Consider the following 20,238-nt stretch of genomic DNA (forward strand, 5'->3'; position numbering starts at 1 on the left):
ATTATTACAACAGAAAAGCCATATCATCCTGAAAGGTGTAGTCATATATCACAGTTCTGCTCATCACTGCATCTTCCAAACTGCCCACACGTTTCCCTGGAAGGAAGAGCCTGCTCAGTCCCTGAATATTTCATAATGCATCAGCAGTTTCTACTACTTTCATGGCCCCACTCTAAAGGAGGAAAGCATTTATCACACTTACTATTAACTACTCCTATTACTACCTTTACCCACTCCTTGTGACAGAGCGGCATTGAACAACACAGGCTTCTTGTAGATTCAAGTAAAGCACAGGGGTAGCAGCTTTGAGATGTCAACCATCTAATGTCCTCTGCAAACAGTATATCCAGGCGATGGACTCGCATTTACCCGTAAAAGCGAACGTTAGAAAGTTTTGAAAGCTCCGCTGTGCTAGCAGATGTTCTCTGGTAGAGGAGAGCCAGGCTGTGTGTTCTGTGCATAGGTTTGGCTGGGGGCTGCAATTGTTCAAAGAGCCTCATTAGATATTTAAAAACAGACAGTGCTCAAACAAGACAGAATTATATTCAGCCATAGAGTATGGCAGGTTCACATCCATTCTTTTCTTTATAATACAAAGTATTAAAATAAAAACCAAAACGTCATTAAGGAATGCAATTCTACCTTATGAATGCTTTCTGTGCATGGAATTAGGATGTGGCTTAGACTTGTGCAAACAAATCTCTATTTGGTGGAAGGAAACAGCAAGTGCTAAGCACAGAAAAATGTAATACAAAAATAAGTCCTAATCTAGCCCAAGGTCCCTTTCAAGCCATGCAATGCTTTAAAGAAGTCTATTTATTTTTAATGCGTTAGCAGAATCTTAATTTGGAGGAAAAACTATAGTTCATGCTGTAAGAAGAAAAAAAAAAGCATTTTTACATCAACACGTGTGAATGGGCATTGGCAAAGAAACTAAGGAGGAAGCATGCAACATTTTTTGTGATGGTACCACACAAACACAGGGCATTGCAATACCATGCATTCTCTTGATGAGCGTTGTAGCGGTTACGCAGTTAAGCTACAAAACGCCTGGGTGTGAGTGGGGCCCATAACCTCTAGTTCCAAAATGAACAAAGGCAAAAAAAAATCTTCAAGAGGCACTGGTGAACTTTTTAGCAACATGCATACATCTCATACTACATCAGGTGAGCTCTTTATAGGTTGCCTGTCTTGAACCTGGTACAAGTCTAATGCTGCAGCCATTACCTTCCTAGTACACAAAGTGCACAGTGCTTAGAGCATTGGAAACAGGACAACAGCTGTTATTTTCATAAACCAACAGTCATCTGTCATTAACGTATGTATCGAAAGGCAAACTTTGTTTTCTGTTGAATTGAGTATGAAATGGTTAAAAACACATTGGGTTTTTCTTTTTAGCGGTCTTTGTCCCATTGGGGAAATGTATGCCTTGACTTTTTGTCCTGCAGCCACAAAAGGGAAGGGATAATAAAATCCTCTCTAAGGCTGGGCACACACCTTACAACCATCGCAAGACTTTTGTCTTGCGATGGTTGTAAGGTACTTAAAAAAAAAAACTTACGATCTGCCTATCTTGCATAGGCAGATCGTACTTGCGATGATCGCAAGCCACACCCCCTGAGGGGCGGGCTTCCGATGACCGCAATGCCGAACGGGCAGTGTGCGTTCGCGCACACCGGCCCGTCTGGCTTTTATCTCACGAACATGCTACACACCCGCCGAACATCGTACGATGCTCGGCGGGTTTTGAAACATGTTCGTACGTTTAAAGTCGTGCGACCTTACAGTAGTAGAGGTCGCACGGCTTCCACACACCTTACGGTAATCGTACGATCGTGGGACCTCCCGCGATTATCATACGATTATCGTAAGGTGTTTGGGGACCTTAAGGCCACTTTCACATGAGCATGTCAGTAGAGGATCAGTCAACAGATCTTTCCTGATCACAACAGTACGGATCGGATGTAACCACTGTAACATCCATGTCCGTCCAGTTTTTCTCCCTCCCTCTTACGATCTAGGAAAAAACTGAAGCTGCCGGAACCCCATGTGCATCTATGGGGCATCGGATGTAAAACAGATATGTGTCTGCTTACATCAGATTACCCCCGGTCTGGGGTAACGGATCTCTGATCTGTTTGTTTTTCCGGACCTAGCCAGAGCTAACCGGGTGTAAACAGACGATTACACATGGCGACCCATAGATTTGCATAGAGCATCCAATCGGGTCTGGCTGAAAAACTGACAGGCCTTAGACAGCTGTCCCTTTTGGAAAATGTCCTCTCACCTGCCCTGGTGATAACCATAACATTTTGGCTTTCCCATACGTTTGTCCTACCTAAAATAGTTAGCTGGACAAACCGGCAGAGACAAAAAGTCAGCAATAAAAAAAAAAAATCTGATGACTTTCAACATTTCCCCATTTGACACAAAAGGTTATGACTTTTTATACTTTAAATGTGCTGTAAGCCACCATTTTCTATCTTAGAAGCGGCTTTCCTATTTCCCAGGCAGTCACCTCGCTTGCAAGGATAGTTGCCATGGAATTAGTCTCCGCTTAGAGCATATCTAAAGCCAATAACAAAATTGTAATATACATCAGCTTGCCAGTCCTTGCATGAGGTTGCTGCATTAGTTTTTTTCAGGCTTTAATTTATTTTTAAACCCGAGATTCTGCCAGTAACAATACTCTGTGTCCTAATATAACAACACTCACCATACTGCATCAGGACAACAGAAAAAGACAGGACTAGCAGAAACTCTCCCAGACCCTCTGTTAAATAACAAAGATGGGCAGAGACCGGTATATAACATTACGTCACAGAAAGTGATCAGCTTACAAGATTTCTGGCAATATCAACGGGCATTTTTTTCCATTGAATGGATAAAATAAAAATGCTTTCAAATGGTATGTTCACAGACCAAAAGGGAGCCAATAAGAGAAGCTCGTTGTTAGGGTGTACATACACTTTAATGACAGATTCCTTTTAGACTGGCTTAACGAATGTGTACTCTGTAAATATAAATCTATAAAATGACAAACAAAAAGTGACAGGAATATAGAAAATACGCAGAATAATAATTAGAAGATACCTTGTGCTTCTTTTGAACTGCTACACATTGATGTATCTGCTGGTAGACCTACATACACCCCTCCATAATTCCTCCAAAGAAAAACAGAAAAAACAAATAGATTTTACAAGCCTTAACTGTGCACAGAGCTTCAGTCATGAACATAAATACAATGTATGAGTATCCTAAAATCCACCAAGGTGCTGGAAACTCAGAGGATTTTAGCATATATGCAAATTGACACATATTACTGCTGTACCCAGAGCATAATTTTTATCAGGGATGCACCGATAACGTTTTTTTCGGTATCAAGTACCGATTTTTTTTGACGGTACTTACCGATACCAGTTCAGTGTGTCCCGATTATCAGAAAGTCAGCGGCGCATCATGACCCGCCGCTCGGCTTCCTGATTGCCTAGGAAGCCGGTGTTCAAAAGAACACCAGCTTCACTTCCGGAGGCTGACTTCTTGAAGTCGGCTACACTTGTTGCTAGGCAGCCCGGCTTCCAGACCAATCAGGAAGCCAAGAGGCGGATCATGACGTGCCGCCCATGACGAGTAGGGGCCTATTCTTTTCCAGTGGTAATATATGGACAATGCAAAATAAACTGTTTGAAAGAAACCGTTTCATTTGAAACACTCAAATGAAATAGCCAGAAGCTAGGGTAGGGACATCTTGCCACCATAGTTTTCAGAAAAAAATAGGAGAAGGTTAGTTTAGCAAGTTAATACCTGGCTTCTTATCATAGAAATAAAAGGGTTCTTAACTTGCCATTAAATCTTTTTCTTAGAGTCCATTGAAGACCTTTCTATGTTTCTGTTTAATGCTCTTGGTACTGCTTTACCACAAAGACGTATGCTGGGGAGAAGAGGGGTTCTATGGGGGCTGGCTTTCAATTTTTATGTTTGCCAGTGTCCAATCCTCCTGTAGGCGTCAGTATAACTCGACTGTATCTGTATTTCCCTCAATGGAGTCCAAGAAAAGGATTATACAACAAGCACAAATATTTTATGTTTCTCTCTTGTCCATTGAGGGACATCCAAAAGCAGTTCAACTGAGGGGTTGGCATTGCGGCAACAACAGTTAACAGGCCCAAAAAAGGTACCAGGGACTGCCTACAGCCCAGAGGCCCTCTTTGGTTCAGATTTGGGCTTTGAACTTCATAGTTGAGCCACTACCAGAGAGAGTACAGAGAAGTAGTAAAATAATGGAAAGGACCTTTCAAAAAAAGGCTGTGGATTATCTGAGGAAAAGTCCCCCCAGAGCCAATTTCTTTTCTAGAACAAGGATATCAATGGGTTGTCAGAGGGCTTAGCAGGTCTCTAATTAAAAGCCATTTGAGCTGTCAGAGTCAGGCTCAGAGCCTGGGGGCATCTACTGCAAAAGTAGATGGAAAAGAATGGGGTTCAGTCAATCTCTCCCTAGACATCCTACACTGAGGCGTATACTCTGGCCTTTGGTAAAATCCTTGGGACTCTTTCTCAAAAGGCCATGTTAATCAGATGCTTTTTGATGAGCCATCAGAATTTAAACCAGAGAGCACTGTGCTGCTGAATGGACAGAAGACACATGCAGGATATTGATGCTTGTATTAAGCCATCACAGATGAAGCATAAGGCTCCACACATCTATTCCAAACACTTAACTGAATAAACTGGGATTTAATAAGGGAGTCCAATGGTCTGTCAGTAGAATACTTAAAAGGTAAGCATGCCCTCTACCTCATTCACAGATGTCTGGTTAGGCGAGTCAATGGTGGATCCACAGAGGGATCGGTCTCTGACTCTGCGTCAGAGAGGCTCACATTGACCTGGCCTGATCTATGGCTTCAGGAAGGTCAGAGACTCTGCAGGGGATAATGATTGAGCACGTTTAGAGCCTCTATGGTCAGTATCTACAAGGCATTAGTTGATTCCAGATAGCAGGCATCGAATGCCTCAGAGGATATAGATGACATTGTGACCCGATTGTATCTGAATTCCTGTGCCCCACAATGAACCAGAAAGAACTAACATTTTCGGTGGACTCGCTAATTAAGATATCTGCATAATATATCAGCCCTCGTTACCTGTGTTTGTCATCTTGAGAAGAAGTATCATCTGACCTGTAAAACACACATATTAGAGCTTTGAGTTAGATTAATCTCTCTACAAAGAAACCACACACATCCCAATAATGTTTTGATTGTTTAAACTGTCTTTAATACTTAATTAGCATTTGCCTTTATAATGTTTGTCATGCACTGTAATTTCTGGTGAACGTCTGCCATAGTGGAAGATATACATTAGATTATGACTAAATCCATTGCAGACACAAATTACTCATAGATAGATCACCTGAATAGGCATTACTCACATCAATGGCTTTACCCACTCACAAGCTTTTACAGTCAGGTTGGATTATATATGCCATGTACAGTTGTGTGAAAAAGAAAGTACATCCTCTCTGAATTCTATGGTTGTATGTATCAGGACATATCATCTGGACCTTATCATCTGCAACACCACATGACATTACACGGTGTAATTATTTTACAAATAAAGCCAAATTGGAGAAGACATGTGTGGAAAAACTAAGTGGTTCAATAACTTGTAGAACCACCTTTAGCAGCAATAACTTGAATTGTTTGCTTTACAACTTTATCAGTCTCTCACATTGTTATAGAGGAATTTAGGCCCACTCTTCTTTACAACGTTGCTTCAGTTCATTGAGGTTTGCGGGCATTTGTTTATGCACAGCTCTCAAAGTCCCACTGCAGCATTTCATTCAGGTTGAGGTCTAGACTTTGACTGGGCCATTGCAACCCCTCATGAAATCTACAACAGAATGGCTGGAAAAGAATTGGTGTGCTGGGGATCATTGTCCTGTTGCATGACCCAATTTCATCCAAGTTTTAGCTGTGCTTGAGAGTTGGTATGAGGTGTTTGTGCCGATATGCGGTTTTTGGTTTTCCCCAAATGTGGTGATGTGCATTATGGTCAAACATCTCCACTTTGGTCTTGTCTATCCAGAGGACATTGTTCATGAAGTCTTGTGGTTTGTTCAGATGCAACTTTGCAAACCTAAGCCGTGGTGCCATGTTCTGGCTCCCTTCCAAAGCACAGTTGTTCAGTCTTTCTAATTGTACGGTCATGGACTTTAACATTTAACATGCTAACTGAGGCCTGTAGAGTCAGAGATGTAACTCTCTGGGGTTTTTCTGCAATTTCTCTGAACATTGCATGGTCTGACCTTGGGGTGAATTTGCTGGGATGTCCACTCTTGGGAAGACTGGCAACTAGGGATGCACCAATACCATTTTTTCAAGACTGAGTACTGATACTTTTCCTCAGGTACTAATCGATACAAAATTACCAATACCTTTTTTTTGTGTGTGTCATGTGACAGTTTCTTAAACAATACACACTAATGATTTTAGGACAGTTGTGGATTACCAGGTCCCAAGCACAGTTACAACCGCTACAACACTGCAAGTTCTGCCAATGACTCCAGGCTGTAGAGGGACTACAAATGCCAGCAATACTTTATACAGCAATGCAGAGTAATACCACCAGCTATAAAGTATTGCTGGTGGTAATATTCTGCATCGCTGTATACAGGACTTCAAATCCCAGCGATACATTATGCAGCAATGCAGAATAATATGAAGCTACAGTCTGTTGTTCACCAGGGCTGTGCCGGATCTCCCCATTGTGGTGTGGGTGGCAGGAAAGAGGAGTTGTGCAGCCGGACCTACACTGTAAATAGCCGCTGCGAGGTCCCCAGCAAATGCAGGACGTTAGGACAGCCGAATCCATTAAAAAATCTAAAGTGCTGGTATCGGTTTTAAGTATCAGGCATTTTCATGAGTACTCGTGAAAACGCCCAGTATCGGCACCCTACTGGCAACTGTCTTGAATGTTTTCCACTTGTCAATAATCTTCCTCACTGTACAATGATAGAATGAAATTGCTTGGGAAGGGCCTTATAACCCTTTCCAGATTGATGGGCAGCAACAATTGCTTCTCTAAGATCATTGCTGATGTCTTTCCTTCTTGGAATTATGTTAACACATATCTGAATATTCCAGACCAGCAAACTGCTAAAATGTCTGCTTTAATAGAGGTGGTCACACTGGCTGATGATCAGTCAATCAAGGGCATTTGATTAGCAGCACCTGGCTGCTACCTAGCCTCTCAATTCCTATGGAAGCAGTAAGGGTGTACTTCCGGGGTTTCTTTGTTTTTGTTACACATAACCTATCCATTTTGGCTTTATGTTTCTAAAATAAATAATAATATTTTATGTGCTGTTGCTCATCAGAGGTTGTATTTACTTACTGTACTTTTTTTCCCACATGACTGCAATCTCCCAATGTCTGGACAACTTTTATGGACTACGTGCTAGTAGGTATCTAACCAGGAACAACTGATAAGAGTGTGTAAGTGTATCATGTGTTTGGATTGCTGCACTGCTGCAGAAGGCCATACTGGGTGCCACTAGTACATGTAGGAACTGGAAACGAGGTCACATAGGGCAAGGAATAACTCAGACTGGATGACTGAAGTGTAGAAAACTATTGCCTAGCCTGATTAATCTAAAATTCTGCTCCGACATAGTTTTTAAGATCTTTCTACCAAAAAAAAAAAAGATGAGGTTGAACAGATTTTCACAGCAGGCATGGCTGAAAAACTTGCAGAAACCGTTACATGCTATTGAGTCAATATGGCCCAAAATCCGAGGAATATTGCCAGTGGAAGAGGTCTTACCCTGTACATGTCCCTAAGACAGCGGCCATTGAATGTATATGACCAAGACCATACCGATAATTATATTTCATAAGAAAATTTAAAAATCAACATAAAAAACTGCTGTTCTGTTACCTAGGATCAGAATAACTCACATTCTTGCTTGTTTTACTGATGCAGCTACAAACTATAAAATTCAAAGTTGCCCTTTGTACACTATAAACTAGTCCAATGAGGAAATTATATGTTGTGTAATTATCTTTAACAAGTGTTATAAAAAGTCTTAAGTAGATGCCATTTAAACAATTCTTATTTGAATGATTAATATATTGCATCTAATAAAAACTGAAATATATTATTTGAGTCAAATGACACCCCCCAACAGCTCTATATTATTCTAGGGACATCTCTGACCTGAAGTTCCCAAGTATATGTGCCTGCTGCCACCATTACAAAAAAAGTCTGAGTTTTCAAAACGTATTTTAAAGAAAATTCAGCTGAAAAAAATGGAACTTCTCAAGGTCTGCAGGAACCGGACCAACAAACAGGAAAACCTTGCCACTGACCTATGTCAATAGACCGAGAGACTCTTGCCAGGGGCAGAATTTCCAAGGTGTCGCTTCCACTTTACCTAATGGGAGTGGGTCACCTCTCAGTCGTGGAAATGCAGCAGCGAGTGAGAAGTGGGGAGTGGCAATGGAATAACATGCTGCTGGGTTACCCAGCAAGAGAGGGAAACCACAGGGGAAGAGTAGACGAACCATCCCGTCACTGGCAATTTCATGCCAACATCAAAATCACTAGTGTGACAAGGGTCTAAGAGTTCAGTTTAGATTAAGGTTAAGGAGCTAGTTTAGGAGCGAATTAGAGTTTAAGGGCTAGGTCCAGGTCAGAAATTAGGTTTATGGGTTAAATTTAGTGGGGAGTTTGAAGTTTAAGGCTAGAACTAAGGTTAAGGGTTAGGCATAGGAATTAGAGGGAAGCGGAGGTTAACAACTACTTATTTTTTCCAAGCATGCCAGGTTATGTGGCCCAAAAACAGTCAAGCCCAAACCACAACTATAGCTGGGGGATTACCATGAACAATAAAGTTGCCCATATTTCAGTGGGGTTCCTCTGTGTACCAACAATGGACTGCAATTGTTTGTTCCCCAAAGTTGTACCTACTTGGTGGTTCTAAAAGCATTTGACTTTGACTAAAGGTATAAAAGCTGAAGGTATAATTGGGCTTTATGAAATGAAGCCAGGAACAGAGATAAGGATTACTTTGGCAGTGCTAAAAAAAAAAATCACTGACCGCTGCAGATTGGAGCAAAATGTAGCAACATATACTATGACAAGTAGGCATCTATTTACATTATTTTAGTTTTCAAGAAAACCAGAGTTACACTTCAAACATTGTATAGGTACAGACATCTGATATATCTGAGATTATGTAGGAAAATGTTCCCAACTATACAGAGTTTACTCACGTATCTTTGGCAGTTCCCCTGCAACCTAAAAATAAATAAATTCAGTGCTTAGAATGGAAATTTACATTACTTTTTTTTCTTAATACAACTGTTGATCAGTATATCTGTTACATGTAACCAAAATATAAAAGTGAAGAAAGTTTATACATAAAAAAATAAAAACCTGCATGCCCATAAAAGTATAAGAAGGTATGAAACAGACAAACAACCTTAAAATAGAAGAGCTCAAAAACGGTATGATGATACAATAACCAAGCTCTTCCACGTGGAGGTACAGCTGAGTTGTTATAAATGCTGTTCCACTTTCTGGCCATGTAAGCGAAAATAATCAATTGGCACATTAGGTTTGTCCAATATACAGCAGTAGGACAGTGGGCTGTGTGTTTGCTGCGTCTCTGTAGTACCAATTATTCCCATGTCAGCAGTGGAAGCAGCAAGATATCAGTAAAAAAAAAAAGCTGCTATATCTGGACAATTTCTAGACCATCATTTTTATATATGCACATCAATAATTCACACTATCTGGTTACTGCTGATGCATAGTTATGACTGTAGTCTTGTTCTTGTGAGCTAGAAAATGTGGTGCATTCCTAACCCTGCCCGTTTTATATCACATGAATATACCAAGCATTTCAGATATTTCAGGTTATACAACCAAAGGTCATCTTGGTTGTATAATGCCTAAGATATTATGTAAACATTTGAAAAGGAGGGGGGGCATCTTAAAAGGGGGAACGCTTAACATTTTAATGGCCAGGTCAACACCTGGGCGATCTGTGACCGCGCGGCTATCGTGCACAAAACCAAGTGGATGGGCGCGCGGTCACGGAGTCGCACAGCAACGCTGATGGTTCCATTATTTTCTAATGGCACCCCAGTCTCCCCAGGCAGATTGTGTTGTTTCCCGCTGCGATTCCACCTGTGCAATTGCGCACGATCGCGGTTGAAAAAACCAGCGTGTCACAAAAAAAAGCCTAAAAAAAAAAAAAGGTACATGTAGCTTTTTCAGCGATTGTCGCATGGATGTAACCCCAATAAAATAAACGGGGCCGGACGGCAACTGCACGTCCCGGGTCCCCCCCAGTCTGCACCAGCCCTATGAATTTGGTTGCATGTAACCTATTCAGCACTGCTAAATAAAAGTAAAAGCAGAGCTTAAGACAACAGCAAAATACAAGTGAACTGTTTCACCTGCAAAAAGATTAATTTTTTTAGAACACACAATTTTGTTTTCGTTTTCAATGCATTGCTTTATATGCATGCTGAGTTTTCTTTTTAAGATCCACCCAGTCTCCCTACATTACAAGAACTGGAGTGGCTCGTCGGCCTAGGGTCCGGTGTGGGCTGCGACACCGCTCCATCCATATGTGCTTTGCTTGTACAGCTCCCATGCGCATCCTGTAGAGCCAGAATATGGCGTTACTCCGGTCCAGGCACCTCTACAGGGCACACTATTTCGCTGTAAGCAATACACGTATGGATGGAGCTCCCTCGTGGCCATACCCTCAGCCCACCCCACCTCAAGCTGATACTCGGTACCGGGCAGCATATTTTGAATGGCTGCTTCGAGCAAGAACTGACAGTCCTGCGCTCGGGGGAGGCCGAGAAGCCTCTCACCTAGCGCAGTAGAAGGCATGAGGCAACCCACTAGTTGAGAACAACGGATATAAAATACATACCAACTTAATGGGCTACACCTTGCACCATGTTGTAGTTATCTAAATGTTTGTGCTGCCTGCCACGGACAAACTCATTATAGAGAATGTGAGCAGTTTTGTATTAGCACATCAAGACACAGGTATCAATCTTACAAAACACAGCCCAGATCTATATGCTGCTGTCTCCACCAGCAATGCTTCATATCAGACAAGCACCTTGAGACCGGATTTATATTACATTCTTAAGCTCTGGCTTTTTTTGTGTGGAGTTGAAGTGTATGTTACCACAGAGGGCATTAGCATTTGATTACTACCAACAATGCCATGGAACTTATAATGCTGATTGAATAGTGTGGCACAATCTTTATGCTCATTCACCCATGTCCTCCTCAGCAGTGAGGTCAACCTACATACACACACTTCAACTGAATGACACATGTACATTTGAGAATCTTGTGAGCTATAATGGAATAAATATATGCCACGCTTACATTGCTGAACTTTTTCCTTGGACCACTACTTTATTTCATTAAATATATTACAAACGTATACAGTATGCTGCTATCTTAAGTCACTGTCAGCATAAAACTCTTCTCTCGATAGAGCTAACTTGCACATCTCGCCTCTTCGAGAGTTGTTTAGCCAGAGTTTCAGCATTTCATGAGTACATTCTTAAAGAAAAACAAAATACAAATAATTTACACCTTTTCTTCTCATCCCTTAATTGCACAGGCCGGAGATGAAAACTAATCAATTTTCTTGCTGCCAGGCCTGCCCAGTGCTGGAGCAAAGTGTGCCTTGCCATTCATTTTAAATGACATATGTGCAAAGAAACACATCAGCCCTTAAATGCACTACAAAAAACAGAAGTGAATGCACTATGCATTGTAATGTGCTGCACTGCCCAAAAACAGTTCAGGGGCATTCAGAGTGGATGGGCTGCCTTAATATAATGCACAGATGTTTAAATAGAGCTTAAAGGATTCACTAACCCAGGGATAGGCAATCTTGGCACTCCAGCTGTGCTGAAACTACAAAGGTCATGTCTGTGGCTGTCAGTCTTGCAATGCCTCCTGGAACTTTGAATCTGGACTGCCAGGGTTGCCTACCCCTGCTACCTCCTCTTACTCAGCACTTTGCAATAGAATATACTTCCCAATAATGCAGCTGTAGGCAACTGACAAAAGATGGGACAAAGAAAATTGTGAACAGTTTTTGTTCAACACAAGGCAGGCTGCACACAGAAGATGGCCATGGAGTTGCATTTTGGTGGAGTATGCTCTATTTAAGAAAATAAATGAAACAAAAGTCACTGTCAGCATAAAACGAAGTACTGATGGGGTGGTCATAATAATCTGGCCACTCAGTGTATGCTGCTATCTTATTTTTCACTACAAATCCCATCAGCATGCAGCTCTGCATGTGGATTTGAAACTGTTAAAACCATAAAACCAGATATATTGAAATATGTATGTGTGAACCTTAAAGAAACCATCTTACATTTGTTAAAAAAAACATTCCTGCTTTTTCTTACAATTACTCTTTTTCAGGTTCCTGGTTGAGGGAGACAAGTGATGTAGCCCTGGCCTCACAGATGCATCCTGGGAAGGCTACATCACCAATGCCTTCCTTTGAAATCTAATCTGTAAACTGCAATATCTCATGGGATCTCAGTGGGATGAATTAATGAAAATGGTCACTGGGAAGAATGGGGAGGAAAAGAAAAATAAGGTATATAAAAAACAATAAAAAGCCTGCAAGTATCTCCATCTGTCTGTAGATTGTCATTATTAAACTTTACTGAAGATGTCTTTGTTGTCATATTTTAGGATAAGTTCCTCTTTAAAAATAACATAAGAATTTTAGAACTGTTTAAGTGCACATCACCCTTTTTCAATGCCATGCACCTTGCATGCAAAGTTTGTGGAATTTAATGGCATTTTTTTATGCCAATCTGCTCATTACCTCCTTAGTGGTGCACTAAAATTATAACTTTCAATTGAACTGCATACGTGTTTGATTCTTGCAGATTATCAAATTATTGGAGCCGATTCTGTATACAGAAGATATATGCCAGGCCTATACAGTTGAATTTCTCATTAAGCCGATTGCTCCATGGCAGATATAGAAAACATGTGAAATTACTATTGTTTGTTCTAAAGATCAACCGGGTGAGTATTAAAGGGCATTTTCTCCCTTGGTGAATTACCCCTATGGACAAGAAAATGTATGTACATACAGATTGAAGATATAGATTTACATGAAGTTCTGCTTAGATGAAAAGGAAGAAATCCTGCTTTGAACTGGAACTTTTTGTTTATATGTATATCTAAATCCTTATGGCTCAAGGAGCGACACTGATTTAATTTTTTTTCTTTATTTTAAACGGATAGCACTCTATAAAATAGTGTGTATATTTTTGCCAAAGTAGCCACTTCTTGGGACCTTTTATTTTTTTAAATGTATATTGGCAACCTTTTACCATATTGGGGGTGAACTAATCAAAACTTGAGCAGTCAGTATCTGGTGCAATTGCCCATAGTGACCAATCATCTTCTTTAGTCTGTTCAGTTAAAGGAGAACTATGAGATGAGTGATTTGCACTCACCTCATAGTTCTAGCCGACCTGTGACAATGAGACTGTCACAGGTCGGCTCAGTAGATCGGGAGGTGAGCGAACACGTACCAGGTTCGCTCACCTCTCGATCCTGTCGCTCTCTGCCGTCACAGGGGGAGGGGCTGGATTACCCGCTCCGATCTGCCAGCGCTGACTGGCGGAACGGACGGGGGAGGGGGCGGGATTTGTTATTTTTTACATTTATGGTACTTTTTTAATTATATAGTAAAAAAAAAATATCCCCGTGGTGATTATATACCTCCAAAAGAAAGCTCTATCTGTCCCCAAACTTTTTTAACATAAATTGCAAGGCTATAGTCCGGTCATGCTGACTGGTGAAATTTTTGACTGACTGGTGAGACACTATCAAATTTTTCAAGCCCTGTATATATATATTACGGTATTATATATTTATTATGCACACGCAAAACTATTTTTTTGGGTCAATAATTCACCAGACAAAAGCAAAAAGCATGACGGCCTTTGAGCACTCGCTTTCTAAAAAACAGGTCAATGGCAGTTTCTACATAGCACAGGTTGTAAGAACACATGAAGAGGCTCTGGTTCCTGTAAAGGCCATACTTATTATTTTCTGTTGCCTCATGTTTAAAGGACTACACTGTCTACCTCTTGATACAGTGTCAGTGAACAAAATGTTTTTTTTCCCCCTTTACTGAAGATAAACTTCCATCATGAGAGAACAGAGTAGATTTGTTTATTTTTCATTAGCCTTGGACAGAGGAACAGAACAGCTCTCATAAATCCCAAGGACAGAAAATACATCTGTTGTGAGCTTTAAAGGGGAACTCTGATGTTTGTTTCCCTCTAAATGCAGCTGGCAACCCTCTTCACTGCTTGTGCGATAGCCAAGAAAACGATTCGCCAAGTACAAGCAATATCTGGCATTTCATGAGTAAATGCTTAAAGAAAAACAAAATACAAATAATTTACCCCTTTTCTTCTCATCCCTTAATTGCACAGGCCGGAGATGAAAACTAATCAATTTTCTTGCTGCCAGGCCTGCCCAGTGCTGGAGCAAAGTGTGCCTTGCCATTCATTTTAAATGACATATGTGCAAAGAAACACATCAGCCCTTAAATGCACTACAAAAAACAGAAGTGAATGCACTATGCATTGTAATGTGCTGCACTGCCCAAAAACAGTTCAGGGGCATTCAGAGTGGATGGGCTGCCTTAATATAATGCACAGATGTTTAAATAGAGCTTAAAGGATTCACTAACCCAGGGATAGGCAATCTTGGCACTCCAGCTGTGCTGAAACTACAAAGGTTATGTCTGTGGCTGTCAGTCTTGCAATGCCTCCTGGGATTTTGAATCTGGACTGCCAAGGTTGCCTACCCCTGCTACCTCCTCTTAGTCTGCACTTTGCAATAGAATATACTTCCCCATAATGCAGCTGTGGGCAACTGACAAAAGATGGGACAAAGAAAATTGTGAACATTTTTTGTTCAACACAAGGCAGGCTGCACACAGAAGATTGCCATGGAGTTGCATTTTGGTGGAGTATGCTCTATTTAAGAAAATAAAACAAAAGTTACTGTCAGCATAAAACTCTTCTCTCGATAGAGCTAACTTGCACATCTCGCCTCTTCGAGAGTTGAGTTTAGCCCTTCTTTTTCGCCAATCCTCAAACCTCCCTATAGGTCTTCAGTTAGTTTTCAATGAGAAGGGCAGACTTGAAGCTCAACTGTACCCAAAAATAATTTTTTCCCACCCCTAACACCCACCTCTAACCCATACTGAAAGGCTTTTGTTTACCTTGTGAAGTTAGATATATTCACCTGCGTAACCCCTCTAGGTCCTTCACCGTGGCCATTTCCAGGTGGGCGGGGGGGGGGCATGAATCCATCGATGTGGTGGCGCCTGAGACAGCCAGTCCCCTTCACTTCCCTCTACTGACGCCGGTCCTCTTCTAGATCCCGAGAGGACCCTAGCAAATGGATATCCAATAGAAAGTGTCCAATTCATGCAGGCACTGACGTGGACCCTCAAAGAGGGACCCACGCAGGTAGTAAGCAGAAGAGGTGAAGACTTTGGGCTGAGGTATCATGTTACCGAAGCTTAAGGTAAGCAAAAAAGAAAGTGCTTTTAGATGGTGGAAAAAAGCAAAAAAAAACAAAACAAACCAAATGGTCGGGCGTGGAATGGAGGAGTGGATAGGGGTGCAGTTTATTCTACAGTTAGGCATTAAAAGACCAACCAGAAGGCTCAGAAGCTGGGGCCCAAGAGTTGCATAACATTTCAGATATCCATTTCTTTGGACCTACAAATAGCTTTAATTATTGTTTTTCAGCTTAAAGGGTTATTAAACTCTCCAGTTTTTATGCATATATCTACTGCTAGCAAGCAGTAAATATATGCAAACACTTTTTTTCTTCTTTTTTTAAAACCACTTTAAAAGAGGTTAATACTTACCTGTGTCTTTGCAGTGCGCTCCCGTCCGAAAAATCTCAGGTGGCCGCAAAGGATGTTGGGGCATGCGCAGTTCAGATTTTCGGCCAGGAGACTAGGAGAGACACAAGGTAAGTATATGGACGGCGTGCACCCGCATGCAGACACCTTGGGACAGGAAGTGCCAGCAAGGACAGAATTTTAATTTCATAAATATACCTGAAACTGCTACATGCAAGCAATAGATGCCCCTAAAGGTGACAGTGTTTTCGCGGCACATTTTATGCGCATACATTAAATCGTGTTTTTGCGAGCAGATTGCGACACAATGATGTAAATGGGCAAACACACACAAAGACACAGCAAACTGGTGTTTTGATGTCCATGGAGGCAAGAAGCGCTTAAATCTGCCAAAAAGAAGCTCATGTACTTTTCCAGTGACAAGTGACAAAACGTTGAGATGTGAACATGGCCATATAAATGAATGGGACTTAGTTTTGGGCAGGTTTTTTTAGGGCTGAAAAAGTGGTACAATACGACCGTTGTTAACGGAGCCTCAGGAGTGGTTCACACCATATCCAATGCGTTCCGGCACGGTTAGCAGCAGAAACTGGATTGCAAAATTAAAGCCTCCGCCGTTCATGCACTATTTATTGCAAATGCACCGCACCATGGGCATTTCTGAACCACGCATTCTGATGCGGGCAATCGCACTGTGGGCGTGGGGGCGTGACTGCGGTGCCATTGACATGAAAGGCACCGCCACGCCCCCTCCCAGAACGCGGAAGGCTTTAATTATGCAATCTGGTGCATTCTGGCCACTAACTGTCAGAACACATTGGATATGGTGTGAACCGACCCTCAGAGACAACAAGGAGGTTATTTTCCCTACACAAAGACTTTTCGGGGAAATTTAAATATCAGGCTTGTGGAAAGGCTAAAAGTGTCTATTTTTCTAAGAAATATATTCTGTTTCTAAAAATGAAGGAGATCACTGGACAGTGCAACAAAGCACAAGAGCTCTCCTGGAATCAATTTAATTTCATAACTTTGCTAAAGGCTTCAAGAGTGAATGCAAATGGAAACTATAGCATAGTTTGTCATGAGAACGCACAAACAATAACAGTCTGTATGTCTAAGCTGTGCTCTGTAGGACACATCATCCAAATAGAAAAAAAAGAGTGCTTAAAATAATCTTCTGAACAAATACAAGGATTGTAACTAAGCTCACAAAGAATTTCTGGCTGCACGAAGGAAATAAATAATTTATGCTGAAATAAAAGTACTTTAAAAAGGTAACATCTAGGACATGATTTCTGCATACTGACAATATGAAATTATTTACCTCGCTGTAAGTATGTATATATAACCCATTATGAAACCGCATACAATAGTGAATGGTATACTCCTTTCCATGTGAAGGGGAGCAGAGTTCATAATTGTAATATAGAGGGATCCTGTTGGTGAAAACTTTGGACTTCAATTCCTCTACAGGAGGTGCGGCTAATACCACCTAAAGTAATCCCGGGAGGAAATAAAATATAGTAGGGATGTCCCAATAATAATAATTGGCCCTTTAAATTTTTAAAAGGGATCGTGACCTCAGGCAGCCTGCCGGTGACCTGGCAGTAGCCGTCTTTGTCAGTGCCTGCCCAGTCCCTGATCTCCTCCTTCCTTCCCGGTGCAGGCATAGCTCAGGACAGCCCCACACTGCACATACTGCCCCAGAGTCGGCACATGTGTGCAAATAGTAAGAAATTTCTCTGAGCAGCAAGTGGTTAATAGATATCGCACGCTATTTAGGTTTGTTCGATTCACCAAATGATTTAACGGTTGGAATCTCCACCAATTTGCGTCTGTTTGCAGAAGTGTTATTTTATCGTGGAGCTCGTTATTTAACGTTTCAATCCTTATTTTAACAAGCCTATTAAATAATGTACAGAAATACAATTCACAATGTTTTTTGACCCATTTATCGACCGTTAGACAATCGTTACATAAGCACCTCCCTTAGAGTCTCGTTATGACAGTTTTCATGCGGTATTTTCTGCTCTTAAGAGGGAGATTTGTGAAGTGAATTTCTGGCAGTGAAGCCTCTTTCTTGCAGTTTTTGGAAGATGGAACCATTTGTGTTTTATTAGATTTTATTGTTCTTTATTTATTTATTTTTTTGGAATGGGGTTGTATTTCGTAAACTTCATAACATCAATAGTTTTAATAAAGTTGCTTACATAGAACAGTGCAGTCTGCTGAACACATGTCATTTGTAGGCACTGTTCCACCTCCCCTTCTGGTCCCAGAATGCATCAGCCAAACGTATTTTAACACCTTAAAAACGTTAATCCTACGATTCAAGACGTAAAAATTATTCTTCGTTTGCGAAAATAACTTTGAACACGTACCTAACGCTTTAGTCGGAAGCCTTAACGAGCACTTTCGTGAATACCATGTTTTCAAACGGAAAAAAAAGGAGGAGGTAAATTAACAAACTATAGAGAGCAAATAACATTTCTCTTTGTTAATCGACTCCTTTGTATGAACCTGGAACATATGTGTGCTCTTCCTTTTAGTGGCATACCTTGGTTTTCCACTATATTACCATTACGGTACTGGCTTAATCCTCTAATCAGGGCCACTATGCACATTGCTCAGACAACCCTGCACTCTCCACACTTATCTTCCCTGTCCTCACCCATGTTACCCATCATAGGGAACCCGCACTATCCTCCTGGAATGAGGGCCTCCCATTTTCGGAACTGTATGAAAACCAATCAAGTACGGGCCTTCCACTTCACTGATAATGCACAATGGTGATCAGTAGAACAAATCCAGACCATTGTGGATCTACCTTTGGACTATTGGGGAGCTCTACAAATTTCTCACTATGTACAGTCCCTTAAAAAGGGAAAGCCTTTATGTTGAGACCTTTAACACAATTTGATTACCATGGAAATAACTTGTTGGACTGGATTATCAGACACAGTTTTTCAAATACCTTGTGGACTCATCCAACCTCCCTCTTCCCAAGTTTCTACAACAATGGGAAAAGGATCTAGGTGTTATGTTTACTTTACGTGGATCTGATTGTATACTCTATTTCGTGCACAAATCCTCTATCTGCAATCGAACTCAAGAGGCAGGCTATAAACTACTCACCAGGTGGTATAGAGTCCCGACATTATTGCACAAAATGTGTCAGACTTCTTCCTTATGACATCGCTGTGCTGAATGCCCTGGCACTCTTCATATTTTTTGGGAATGTCCTCGTATTTGTCCCTTTTGGCAGCAGGTGAACAACCTCATTCATAACATAAATGGATGCTCGCCTCACTCTTGACCCAGCAGTATGCCTCCTCCACCTTACTTCCTACTCGATCAAGACTTAAGAACTCTTTATTGATCCACCTCTTAAAAACACGGTGCAGGCATATATTCCAGCGATGTAAAAACAGCCGTCAATGCCTTCACTGGCACTCTGGATGGGTTGGGTGGAGGGGATCCCCTGATGGAAGATCTTACGTCCTCCTTATATGATAGATGTGATAAGTTTCTATCTACCTGGTATCAGTGGCTTAGCTTTATTGAACCTCCTGAACATCTCCAGGTATGCTCTGCCTGAGGGGGTTCTTGTAGCTCTGAGACTCAAGAGGTCAGGACGTATGGAAGACCGGGTCCCCCCTGCTCCATGACCATTTTGTATTTTTTGTCTGCTTTGAATGTCTCGCTATGTGTTTCTCACCTCTGCTGCTTTCTTTTATCCGTTTCCTCTATTTTAGTAGACTGTTCATCAACATAAATGGTTGTGTATGTAAAGTTTTTTTTTTTGTTGTTCTTGTATTAGAAGTTGAAAAAAAATTGAGAAAATTGTAGGGGAGAGGGGGAGATCCGAGAGACCGCAGTGCACGGTCCTTACAGCTGGATGGGATATTCTGTAAACAAACTATTTCTGAAGTTGGTAATGTGACTGTGGAACATATTATAATGTTGCATTTCTATGTTTGACGTATGCTTCGGTTTCTATTATTCTTCCCGATTATTAAATAAGGAATTGGATATTTATCTATATACCGGGGTGGAAGACACCCATTTATCTCCTAGAACTACCACAGAACCTGAATGTCTGGGACTGAATTTCATGACATACTCTTAAAAAAGGAAAAAGAAAAAAAGAAAATTAAAGCTTAGTATCCATAGGAATTTCATATAGATCATATAAAGCAACAGGTGAATTGGGATGATCAGAGTTGGCACAGATATTGAACTAGATGAATAATATATGT

General features: G+C 41.1%; 1 protein-coding gene across 1 annotated transcript in view; it reads right to left on the reverse strand.

Moving 5' to 3' along the window:
- Positions 1-274: 274 nt before the first annotated feature.
- The window catches only part of CUNH12orf75 (chromosome unknown C12orf75 homolog), a 37,104-nt gene continuing 17,140 nt past the window's right edge, over positions 275-20,238 (reverse strand). Inside the window, exons 2-5 of the mRNA XM_018553882.1 lie at positions 9,273-9,297; positions 5,142-5,177; positions 3,094-3,164; positions 275-482 (exon numbers count right to left, since the gene is read on the reverse strand). Of these exons, the coding sequence (XP_018409384.1) occupies positions 412-482; positions 3,094-3,164; positions 5,142-5,177; positions 9,273-9,297 (203 nt within the window). The 3' untranslated portion in view covers positions 275-411. The remainder of the gene's footprint in view (positions 483-3,093; positions 3,165-5,141; positions 5,178-9,272; positions 9,298-20,238) is intronic.

Source organism: Nanorana parkeri, unplaced genomic scaffold, assembly GCF_000935625.1.
Source record: "Nanorana parkeri isolate BGI_ZX_2015 unplaced genomic scaffold, ASM93562v1 scaffold132, whole genome shotgun sequence".
Lineage (NCBI taxonomy): Eukaryota > Metazoa > Chordata > Amphibia > Anura > Dicroglossidae > Nanorana > Nanorana parkeri.